At 41.5% G+C, this 12,571-nt stretch overlaps 2 protein-coding genes across 2 annotated transcripts; one reads left to right on the forward strand and one right to left on the reverse strand.

Annotated features, from left to right (window-relative positions):
- Window positions 1–640: 640 nt before the first annotated feature.
- On the reverse strand, window positions 641–5,786 carry p3h4 (prolyl 3-hydroxylase family member 4 (inactive)). The gene is made up of 7 exons (XM_044181445.1): window positions 5,212–5,786; window positions 3,875–4,024; window positions 3,608–3,779; window positions 3,379–3,507; window positions 3,143–3,288; window positions 2,525–2,608; window positions 641–1,231 (listed from the first exon to the last, which is right to left on the reverse strand). Exons 1-7 carry the CDS (start codon window positions 5,653–5,655, stop codon window positions 1,082–1,084), a joined length of 1,275 nt encoding a protein of 424 aa, XP_044037380.1. The 5' UTR covers window positions 5,656–5,786; the 3' UTR covers window positions 641–1,081.
- Window positions 5,787–7,836: 2,050 nt separating this feature from the next.
- On the forward strand, window positions 7,837–12,520 carry fkbp10a (FKBP prolyl isomerase 10a). Its single transcript, XM_044181000.1, has 10 exons — window positions 7,837–8,173; window positions 8,760–8,905; window positions 8,996–9,185; window positions 9,298–9,443; window positions 10,314–10,503; window positions 10,585–10,730; window positions 10,816–11,005; window positions 11,267–11,409; window positions 11,501–11,664; window positions 11,776–12,520. Exons 1-10 carry the CDS (start codon window positions 7,977–7,979, stop codon window positions 11,962–11,964), a joined length of 1,701 nt encoding a protein of 566 aa, XP_044036935.1. The 5' UTR covers window positions 7,837–7,976; the 3' UTR covers window positions 11,965–12,520.
- Window positions 12,521–12,571: the final 51 nt, after the last annotated feature.

A 12,571-nucleotide genomic window follows, 5' to 3' on the forward strand; every position in this document is an offset into this window, starting at 1 on the left:
AAACCACACCTCCTCCTCTCACAACTCGCCAGCTTCCTGTTTTAGTATTTCTTTTTTATGGTTTTAAAAGATGGTTTGACCTGGGAGTTTTATCCTTTGTTTTTCTGCTACTGAAAGCCATTTTTTTAAATCATAATCATCTTTATGTTAAACAACAGTAGGAATGGGACATTAAGGGCAAAATAGTGTAAAACTATACATCAATATTGTTTCTTTGAATTATGTATCACTAGAGGTACTACAATCTGAGGCTGCAACTGCCGATTATTTTTTAGTATCAATTAATGTATCAGTTATTTTTTCATATTAGTGGTTTAGTCTATAAAATCAAATAATAGCAAAAATCACCATTACAGTTTCCCAGAGCCCACATTGATGTCTTCAGATTACTTGTTTTGACTGACCATCAGTCTAAATCCTGGGATTATTCAATTTACAGTATAAAACAGAAAAAAGCAGCAAGTCCTCACATTTGAGAAGCTGGAACCTCTTAACTTTTTGACATTTTTTTCATTATAAATTACTTAAATGATTAATTTATTATCAAAATTGTGATCAACTAATCATCAATCAAATTGGTTGTTGCACCTTCTGCATTTTTGATGATCTTATTGGTATTAAGTGACAAAAACAAAAAAAGTATATTAAAATATTACTTTAATTATGAGAAAATTATAACAACCCAATTGGTGGTTGACAAATCGTTCAGCATCAGGAAAGCTACATGTCACCTTCCTTATACCATGACACAGAGTCATTCAGCTTTCATTAAATTAAAACTGTAGAAAAGTCATTAACAAGTATTGGCATGCAGGCCAATGACTGATTATAAAAATAACAGTTTTAAAAGGCTGATGACAGCCAAGACAGAATATGTCAATCTCTCTTCTTGATCAACATGACGGATAAGTTTGTTTGTCCGTTTATTCTTCAGGTGGGTGAAAGTACACAGCTGTGCGAGAGTTGTGCTTTTTCTGTAGGTGTCTGTCTGTAGGGAGGTCAACATCCTTTGGTATGCTGTCATGAGAGGTGGGACAGAGCTGGATGAGGAAGCGTTCTGCACAGGAGATGAGGACAGATGTCAGTCTGCGACCTCTCCGGTGTCCCACTTAGTTTTGGGTTCTTGCCACCACTCAGCCAGGAAGGACTCCTCGTAGTCTCCCATACCCTCAAACTCAGTGTCAAGATGCTCTGAGGAAGAGGTGGCCATTTCTTCTGGATTTACCACATCCTTAAAAAGGTAACACAAAACACTCACAGTCAACAGCAAGCAAGCATTTTACTATCTTATTTCCATTCTATCTGGCAAAACTGATACTTTTTCCTTCATATCTCTATAAATCCGTCACTTGTGCACCATGTAATTCAGCCTAAACTCTCTCACAGTCCTCCCCACCTCAGGTCCAGGCAGTGTGTAGAGATGGGAGGGGCTGACCTGAGTTAAATGGATGTGGCACAGCCTCAGTGGCCGACACCTCCCAGCCACATACCACACACTGCTGGCAGAAAACACAGCCCCCCTCCTGCTTTCTCTTCCGCAGCCTTCATCCCCTCTTTCTCTCCCTTTCATCCTCTGAGACCTTTTTCTTGTGCTTCTATTTCCATAACTTCAACAGCAGCTTGCACTTCGTCTGCTAGTTTACTCCTCCAAAGTAAAAGTTTATATCCCCAAACATGTTTTAGAATATTTTGATAAAACTTAAAAGCTACTACATTGGAAAACAAGGACACAAACTCCAACTAGATCAGCCAATTTAGTTGTTGTTGAGCCAAGTTAAAGTATCAGTTCACAAAAACATTTTCATACTAGTCGTGCAGACAGTTTGGGTTTTATCTGCTGAGGTTTTGAGATATCTGTTTCTGAAACCTGAGCACACAATGAAGGTTGAAGGAATTTTGTTTGTGCAGTTCAAAAAAGATTGATGTCTGAAAACTTCATCAGATAAAATCAGCATATCTAAATACCACTACTCTGAGTGAGTAAAATAACGTCTGTAATTTGGGTGAACTGGTCCTTTAATCTGTCTAGAATGTGTCATTTTTCTGACAGATTATAGCAATGATGTTATAATCTATTGTTTCTTTAAGGAAATTTCTATGTGTATAGACGGTCATGGTTGTGGTTAGCTATAGAGCAGAACTCATATTCTGCAGATTCAGTATCTGCTGACACTTCAGTAGAGTGGCTGCACTAACTTTAAGCGAGACTGTATAACTCCTTTACAAATGAAAAGCTTAAATCATAAGAAATAAAACACACCCTTGGAGAACTTGTTTCAATACAGCCAATCAAATGCCAGCTGCTGTCAGTTAAACACACGTCTTGCTCCTCCAGTGGCATTTCCAGCATTTCTGATATTTTCCCAAAGACCTTTTTGTGTTCCTTTTAATAATAAAAACTATTAAAAATAAATTTTAAAAAACACATTATTTTTGTTTGCAAAAAGGGGACAACTAAACGTGACTTCAGTTGGACTTTAAGTATTGCCACCATCTCTGCCTTGCAACAACAGCAGCAACATACCTCATCGTCTGTTTGCAGGTAGTTCAGGGCGAACTCCAGCATCTCTTTCTGCTTGGTTGTCTCGTTAAAATACCTCAGGGCCTCCTGAAAAACAAAAGTGACATCAGCCTTTGCGCTGACCTGAGCAGCAGGAAAGAACAAACCAACTTCTAACTGTTTTATAGCTCTGTGCAAGGCAACTCATTTGGCCTGTTGTCCTTTTGTTTATTGCTTTTTTGACTCTCCGTATGGAAGCCTTAAAGTATTTACAGCATTACCAAACTTATTTGAAAACGGGCCTGCTTCAGAAGGCAAAGACGTTTATGGGCCAGTCCAGCTCCATACAGAGCAGCTGCTGCCAACTCGACACCAAGCAAAAAAAAAAAATGGGGAAACAAGTCTGTCTTTACGGGATTATATGGGTTTCTAATTACCACCCTGAGATTGTGTTAATGTTCACGCCAAGACCGCTTTATGCTATAGCTTCCCTGCTTTGGTTTAGTACAGCCACTGTGAACTTTGCTAATACTTTCTGCTGCCTCTAAACAATCCAAACTACATCAGTTGAGCCACTGGTTCAACCAACAAAGTCCTGAAAGTACCAAAAGAGAATAGTAAAGAAGTCTTTATTTCGCTCACAGGCCGAGGCTGAAAGTCACTTTCCTCCAGTCCCCACTGCTCCCGGTAGAAGCGATAGTACGCTACATTTTGCTGCATCACCTGGTCTTTACGGTCAAACAGCATGTAACTGGCTGCACACGGAGCAGCGTTCTTTACATCATTCACTGCAAAAGGATCGCAAAATAATACATGTTAAAAGCAGTGTTACAGATTTCTGTCAAAAGCCTGAATCCAGAGCAACAATGTCTTCTTACATTTATAATAGGAAAACTGCAGGTAATGATACATGGTGGCTACAAACTTCTCCACAAAGAAGCCTCCAACGCTGGGTGTCAGGTGCTCTTCACATTTTACCTTACATTTCAGCACATCAGTGTAGAGATCTGAGGGAAGCAGGAAGGAGAAAGCAAGCAAAAAACAAACATTATTTTATTGTCTAAAACGTACTGAAATGAAACTGCTCTTAAATTGCTCACTTCCTACCTGCAAGCGTGGGATAGAAATCTTTGAACTCTAAGATCTCATATGAGCCCTCACAGCCTGCTAAGCAGCCACTGTATATTTCAAAGTACTGTGTGATGGCCTGTTCCATGTTTCGGGCACTGCTGCTGAAGTCTCCGTTGTTGTAAAGCATGACACTCTTCAGGAAAACACTCTGGATGACAAAGACAATGCATTTATAAAGTTTCAATAGTTTAGCATGCGTTCAATTTGCACACCGGATAAGGACGACAATGTTAATCTACGAACTTCATACGGCTGCTCCTCGTGGTCGTTAAGATATTCTTCCACATCAAACAGCGTCTTGTAGTAGTTCATGTTCTTGGTCAAATAGGGATCAGTTGGGTTCTTCTTCAGGAAGGTGTGAGCCGCTGCCACAGCCTTCTCCAAGTTGTTAAGCTGAGGAAGAATACATAGCTTTACATTGGATGTCACAGTTTGATACACCCCCTCTCTCACTGGCATGAAGGGCTTTTGACAACAGTAGCTCCTGTCATTACCACTGTTCACTGCATAACGTGACCCCTGACCCCTGTGCTCCAACAGCTACTAACAGATGTGGATCAGTGATGTCAGAACACAGATTCTTGTTGAGTCAATGGATGGGGGAAAAAACTATTGAGAGATAATGGCAGGTGTATGAAGAAAAAGATTAACTGAATGTAGTAAACACACTCAACTACCCAGTTCGGCTGATAATTGCATTTATTCATGGTCCAATGTCATAAGAGCAATACAATAAGTAATATTAAAGTCATGTATAAGTCCTGTAAGCCTGTTTAAAAGCATGTTTGTTCATAGTGGTTTGATCACCAGATGGAGACCTTTGATTCACCCCTCACTTGAGCAGACTAGTTAGACCAGACAAAACTATAAACTGCTCCACTTTAAAGGTTTTCAGACGTTTTGATATGGTGTGTGTCAATAACACCTCTAGCTTCTGAAGGATCACAGCAGTCAGAGCTAAAGGGTTTCTTCATTACACCAATAGAATAAATGTTGTCTACAGTAGCATGGAGATCACCTGGAGATCATTACACACTTTATGAAACTCAAAAAGATCAGTATTTTTGCCTTGTAAGCAAACCTAGTCCTCATCAGCCGGTCTGACAGAGAAGAATGAGGGGTTTGTTTCAGGAGAACACTGGAAGAGACGTGGCACATGCTCAACTCCTGCTTGGTCGGCAGGAGGGCGCAACAAAGCAGCAGGGAAATTATTCTGCACATCTCGCTGCCTAGAAATTTCCTCTCGATGAGTCAAACCGAGTCAATCTGCCTCGAGGAACCGACTGCAGATACTTTTGTTGAGTGATTGAGCCCGTTACGCACAGTTATATGGTAATGCTAAATCTACATATAAGTAGGTTCCTGACTATATAACGGACAACTCGCAGTTATGTGTCCTGCAATAACTTTATTATTTCTGTAACATCCACTTTGCGGACTTTGAGTGTGTCGTGAGTTTAGAGTCATATTGTCGCATTAAAGTATTTGGCGTAACTTAAGAATTTAGTGGTAAAGGCCTTCTTTTATTTTGCGCTCCAGTCTTTGGCACAACACTCGACACATCAAGCCTTTGGTCTCACCTGGTAGTATGCATACTGTATGTACCGATACGGTATCCTTTTCTCGAAAGTTTCCAGCACATCCCTCCGAGGGTATGCGAGGGTAAACACTGGAAAATCCGCCTTGCACTTTTTTAAGCACGCAGCCCTCAGCAGGATGTGGCGCACGACGCGGAGGCTGCTGTCGGCGAACAGGGTGTCGTTGTCCCGGCTGACGGAGCTGCAGTTGCGGCTACAGAAAGCCTCGCTGTCCCGCAGCAGCCGGTGGAGTCGCAGGCTGAGCTCCAGGTACTTGATGCTCTCTGCCCAGTTCTGCGCCGCGTACTGCTCCAGCGCGAAGCCGTACGCAGAGTCCAGCGGCATGAGGTCCTTCTGAGGGAAACTTCTAAAGCTGTACTGCTCATACTGAGCCTCCACCAGGGCCGGGAGGAGAAAGGCCAGACACAAGCTTTTCAGGAGCATCATCACCTCCACCGGCACCAGCAGGAGACTGTTCTTGTTTTGAATGGATCAAGAAACTTCCTCTTTCTTTACCAGAGTTTGCTCATGTCTGTCTGCACGTAGGCTGTGAACGCCGCGTTGAACCAGATGCTGAAAACAAGAGCTTCTGGTCAGACCTTTCAAAATAAAAGCCCCACTGATTTGCGCGATGGCTCTACTGGTAGCCTATTTTTGAATGTTTGGCCCATTTACTCCACTCATGTGTTTTTTTCCTTCTCTCCATTATTTTCCACATGATATTACAATAAAATTCAAACACTCACTTGAGATGCGTTACAGGGAACATTATGTCTGCATTTATTATTGTCAAAGTAATTGTTTTGAGCTACATTACAGACTTCTAAAATCACGTGGTGCACTGCAGGCATATTTGACTAAAAACAAACTATTGTGTTAACTGTTCTGAATTACCTCAAGCAAGACTGTAGTTTTATCCCAATATGAAAAAATACGGGGCTTTCATGTATGCAAATAGTAGCCCAAATGGTAAAAAATAAAAAAAGCCAAACATTTGCATGTTCCAGGTTCAAAAATGCCAAAATCAGCGTGTTTTTCTTGTTTATTATAATTATGGAATTCATTTTTTGTGGCTGCAGATAAGAATAATAAAACGACTGGCTCTGGAAAAACAGAGCATTTTTCACTTAACAAAAAAAATCAAAAATAGAGGACGATTAATCAACTGTGCAAGTTAACTGGTATCTGAAGCCCCATAGCTGACAAATGCAACTCTTGACAATTACCTTGAAGAAAAAAGTCCATACTTCCGGTATAAATGGTGATAACTCTGGCTTGCTTGACACAGTCGTCAAAGTCTGAGTTTGGACCTCAGGAAAGACGAGACGGTCCAACTTTCCTCAGTGTTTTCCCAACAGACCCATTAACCAAAATGTAACATATTAACAGGGATCTTATTGTTTTTATTTTTTAATAATTTGATCCATTTTACTTCCAGCTCTCAAACTGTAGGCTGATAATGTATTCATAAAATATATTTTCTGAATAGTTGTCTTGGTTAGAATTTGAACCTACATTCCAAGCAAAGCGACAAGCTGAGACATGGGGTGGTGAGCTTTAAATCCATTTGCATAGCTGTCTGCAATATCTGTAACCTTTTCATAATGTCAGACGCCCCGCAGGCTCTTTTGGTAGATGTCTGAGCATGATGATTATTAGGACCCAGAGCTTTTGTCTCAGGCAGACAGATGTGTCCGCAAAGCAATTCTGTGTGTAACAACTGTTTAAAATGTAGAAAATAAAAACACAGGCAAAGAATAACTTCAGACTATGGGGAGGCACATTATAATTTTCGGCTCATCTCATACGTGAGTGAAATCATGGGCCAGCCCTCCGAGCCAGGCATAACACGTTTGCAGAATTCCATTAAAAAGTGGGTGGGGGCCCAGGGGCCACTCCTCCTGCTGCTCTCCAGAGTACATGACCCGAAACATGCGTTAAGCAAGACAAGGAGAGACGGAGCAAGGCCGGAAGTTTGTTGATTTCCCATTCAGAATGAAAGCACAAAGTAAATGCTCCTAAAAATTACTCAGTTGTCAGCCTATGCCATACTCTAATTCAAGACACTGTAACTTTAAGACCAAAAATTGTCTCATTAACTAGAACAGAGTGTTAAATCTTGTTTTAGAAGTCTGACACTAAATCGGATCTTCCCATCCTCTCTACTTTTAACAATCACATCTGCATCACATATGCAACTTTAAAATCAAGTGATCTCTTTTTTATTTACCCTCAAGTAGCGTTTAGTTTGTTAAAATCAACATGTTGTGCACTGTCTGACAGTATCATATATATTCTACATCACCTGGCTCTTCATTGAAGCTACGGTTACACCGAACAACTATTCAAACTGAAGACTCCATGTTTTTGATTCAGTCTGACATATTTGGTATCTTGTGGGTTTAAATAAAGCTTGGCTGCACAGCACGAGTTTCTACTGACAGTGGGGTTGAAGAGGTTTTAGCAGATGTTTAAGTATAAAGTATTTCTGATTCTGATTTCCCTCAGTGGGTTGATAACATTTTGTCCTCCGGTGGACGAAGATCGTCAGTTTCTTCATACACCATGTACTTCCAGAAGGCATTTATTTTGTAATCTTAACCGGAAGTAGCCTATCTCATTCCAGCAGTCTTGACACCGCTCCACTGTCCCAAGCTTCTTGCGGTGCTTCTCTTACTCTTACTCTCTTACTTCAACCACATCACCCCGCTGGCTGACGGACTTTCTCTGCTCTGCGAGTTTCCGCAGTTATTGGCACAACTTTCCAAATGGATCTGTTCACATCTTCGGTTTTATTTTTCCTTCATGTAGTTACTGTGACCTGCAGCCCCGGGCCGCTGGTGGATGTTGTTGTCGATCGGTACGAAATACCGAAAGTTTGTCCTCGAGAAGTGCAAACAGAAGATTTCATCCGTTATCATTTTAACGGTACCTTCTATACAGACGGGAAAAAGTTTGACTCCAGGTGAAGTTACAGCGAAACACAGCATTTAATGTCATTCGTAGCTTAAACTATTTGTCTTTCTACAAAGTTTTTTTCTACGTACACCTCACGTGCGAGAACTAGCATACAGCATGTAATAGTAGCTCTTACACAAATAACGTATCCAGCGGTAAAAATGGTGCAGAGTGCAGTAAGAATGGATTTAGGCTCACAGACTATAAACTGCAGCTGAGATGTCAACTGCAGACGTGTCAGCTGCTTTGACTGTCTTATCTGTGTGAGAATATAATTAGCTGGTATGTTTATATAAAAGTCCATGAGTTATATTTTAGCAGTACTATCCAAAGTAGAGAAAAGGTTGAGTTTGTCTATGGCCAGACATTTGTTGGCATGCATCAAATAACCCTCTAGGTTTTCAAAATTAAATGACAGAAATGACTGCTGATGTGCATTAAGCATTGGATGCTGACTTTATTGCACCTTAACATTAACACATTGTAAATTCTCCTTTTCTTACCTTCTATTTAGACATTTCTACCTACTTTACTACCTTTGGTGGATTCCATCGATTAAACTCTCTCATCCACCTCTCCCTTACTGTCTACAGTCATGACCGAGGCAAAGCCTTCATCAGCCAGGTCGGCCTGGGCAGACTCATCACAGGGATGGACCGCGGTCTTCAGGGCATGTGTGTCAATGAACGCAGGAAGATCACAATCCCCCCACACCTGGCCTACGGAAGCATCGGAACAGGTGCAGATAAACGTGGCACAGGAAACAGCACTTTGTCGGATACATTATCTGTGCTGGTTTGTGCCACTCTGTGTTGTTTTGATCTGACAGGTGGTGTAATTCCTCCTGACGCTGTGTTGGTGTATGATGTTCTCCTGCTGGACGTATGGAGCGCTGAGGACAAGGTCCAGATCCGCACACTCAGCAAACCTGCAAGCTGCAACCGCACCAGTGTGGCATCAGATTTTGTCCGTTACCACTATAACGGCACCCTGCTGTCCGGTGCAGCCTTTGACTCCAGGTGAGGCTGAGGTGTAGTGCAGTGCTTTAAGGTGAGAGGTTAGGTTTCAACATTAAGCTATCTCTTGTCCGTTTCTGTGATTTTCAAGAACTTTGAATTGTGTTTAATTTAGTTACTCGAGGAATGCAACCTATGACAGCTACTTGGGGCAGGGCGACCTCATCAAAGGCATGGACGAGGGTCTTTTGGGCATGTGTGTTGGAGAGAGAAGGATCATCATCGTCCCACCCTTCCTGGCATATGGAGAGAAAGGCTCTGGTACTAACTAATAATGTTCAAGATGACTGTAATATTTTCACATACCAAAATATAACCTGTGTTAGAAATGAATTTGGTTTTTAAAGTTTTGCATTTCAAACTTGCTCACCTACGATTATTACTGTTTATATTAATTTATGTTTCAATGGCCTTTGATAGACTTGGATTTGACCTGTTCAGTGTCAGAGTGTCAGCGGTAATATAAGAGAGCGGCAGGTGATCCCTTTTTTTATCTGCTTAAAGTAATTTTTAGTAGCATTTTACATTTGGTGGGTGTTAATTGTGGACTCTTGAGGAGTTTGTGGCTGTTTTGTACATTTAAGCAGAATAACTATAAATCAAATCAAATAACATTTCATTACTGCTGACCATTATCCAAAGAACACTAAACTATAAGCAACCATTGGTTTCAGTTCATTTTAGTATGACAGCAAACTTGAAAACTTGCCGGTACATTTACGTAATAAAGTGTGAAAGGAGCTTTAGATAGGTCATCTATTACAGTGAGCATTTTGTCTCATGTACTTTTATTGTCAAGTTACATTATTGTTGCACGATGCCACAGTTGAGAGCAGAGACTATTTTGAAAATGTTTCTCTGTAGTTGTGTTCAGGGCAGGCACATGTGTTGATTGACATTTCTCCACGCTTACTGCATTATTATGCAATAATGATGTATAGAAAAGTAATGTAAACACGGATTGCTAATGTCATACACGACTCTCTGCAAGTCACTGCAAGTTGAAAGTTACACTAATGTGAACTAAAAAAGGTCAGCATGGAAAACAGGAAACTAATCTCAAAAGTTAGAGTATGCTGGTATGAAACTGTGATATATAGACACTGCAAGTCTTGCTTTTTTTCCTAACAGGGACTCAGGTCCCTCCTCAGGCTACGCTGGTGTTCGAGGTGCTGATGGTTGATGTGTTCAACCCTAAGGATGATCTGATTGTGGAGGTGAAGGAGGTGCCCGAAGGCTGCACCCGCAGGACGGTGACTGGAGATTACATCCGCTACCACTACAACGGTACCTTCCAGGATGGCAAGGCCTTCGACTCGAGGTAAACCTGAGATTTCTCCATTCTCAGAAAGCAATAAATTATAAGCAAAATTAACTCTGAGTTTAACGCTTCCTTTGACAGCTACCAGCGAAACAGCACCTATAACACTTACGTTGGCAAGGGATATGTGATCCGAGGGATGGACAAAGCCCTGCATGGGCTGTGCATAGGAGAGAAGAGAAGGATTACCATCCCTCCTCACATGGCGTATGGCGAAGAAGGAGTTGGTGAGTTTGGCACATGCATGTGGGAAGATTCAAAAGACACCTGGAATGGACCAACATGTTAATTTATTTTTTTCTCCCGCTGCAGGAGACCTCATTCCTGGCTCTGCTGTACTGGTCTTTGACATTCACGTCATTGATTTCCACAACCCCAAAGACCCAGTCCAGATTAAAGTTACCCACAAGTCTCAGGAATGCAACGTGACCAGTGAAGCTGACGATTTGATTCACTATCGTTATAATTGTTCCTTGATGGACGGCACCCTGCTGTACTCCTCGTGAGCGCCCTCTGCTGTTCACTCTGCTACTCTGCATCCTCCTCCTCATGGTTCATGCATGTAATCATTGCTGGCTCCTTGTCTGACAGATTTCAGTGGGCTTGGAAATGCAGATATCATACCACTTACGTATCCATAACAACAGCCCGTATGCCTGCATGGCTCGAGGTTTTAATACATAGAAAGGTTTTTTTTTTTAGCTTGGATTTTTTTAAATCCCCACTGTTAAAATGTGGTAACAGGTTATGTGTCCATTTTCAGGGACCATTACGACTCACCTTCCATCACGACTCTCGGAGCAAACATGGTGATCCCGGGTCTGGAGGAAGGTTTGAGTGGCATGTGTGTGGGCGAGAGGAGGGAGGTGGTCATTCCTCCACACTGGGGACATGGTGAAAATGGAGGTCAGTCATTGAAACTGCTCAGATCACACTCTGCACACACTTTCTTTCTACCCCACATCACGTTTTCTCTCTTGTATCTTGCTTTCTCCAGCTGGAGGAGTTCCCAGGAGTGCAGTGCTCCTCTTTGAGCTGGAGTTAGTGGAGCTGCAGAAGGGTGTGCCTGAAGGCTACATGTTTGTGTGGCTGGGAGACAGCCCCAATCCCCTCTTTCCTGCTATGGACCTCAATGGTGACAAAGAGGTTCCTCTAGAGGAGGTAAGCAGACAAACTAGGCCCATTCTAACTCTAAGTCATTTTCCCAGCTAAATATCTTTTAAGCAGTAAAAATGCTTTTAACAGTGCAACCCTATCTCCTAATTTCTCCAGTTTTCTGCGTTCGTCATGCTCCAAGTTAAAGAGGGCAAAGGTCGTCTTCGGCCAGGGGTCAATGCTGACATCATCATTGAGGACATGTTCAATAACCAGGACCGCAATAAAGATGGGAAGATTGTGGATAATGAACTGAAACTTAAGGTGGATGAGGCGTCTGAACAAGTGAAACGAGATGAGTTGTAAAGGGGACACATACAGTATTTCAGTGGTGGTAAGGAACAGGCGAGCAGCACTGCCGTCTTAGCAACTGTCGTGCAACTATTTTGAAAATGTTTCAGAGACTGACATTGTTGAGCCTTTAGGCGGTCAGGCAGTTTGCTTTGCTAGATTCTCTAAAAATATATAAATGCCATCTCACACCTATTGCAGTAGAAGCAGTCAAACTACTCTAATGGAGCAACACTGACAGCACAAGAAAACATCTGTATGTGAGGGGTCAGTATGTTGTGCACAGTAAACAGGTGTTTGAAAATGTGGAAGGAAGAAAAATTGTCTGTAGTGAAACTGTATTCTCTTGAAAAAGGCGCATTTGACTCAAACATTGAACTTTAGAAAGCATTTGGGCTGGGCCCTTCTTCCAGATATAAAATAGTAAATTGATGGAAAACCACTGCTTGTACAGTATATTTGGGCTTCTTTGTACAATAACAGAAAATTATAGAAAATTATACATTTTAGAAAATTATATTACAAAGCGTGTTGTGGAACATGAAATAAAGTTGTTTTATAATAAACTGAAGACACCTACTTTATTCCTTCCACACTGTTCATGTACAGACATGTACCTGTA

The sequence above is a fragment of the Siniperca chuatsi genome, linkage group LG21 (assembly GCF_020085105.1).
Source record: "Siniperca chuatsi isolate FFG_IHB_CAS linkage group LG21, ASM2008510v1, whole genome shotgun sequence".
Lineage (NCBI taxonomy): Eukaryota > Metazoa > Chordata > Actinopteri > Centrarchiformes > Sinipercidae > Siniperca > Siniperca chuatsi.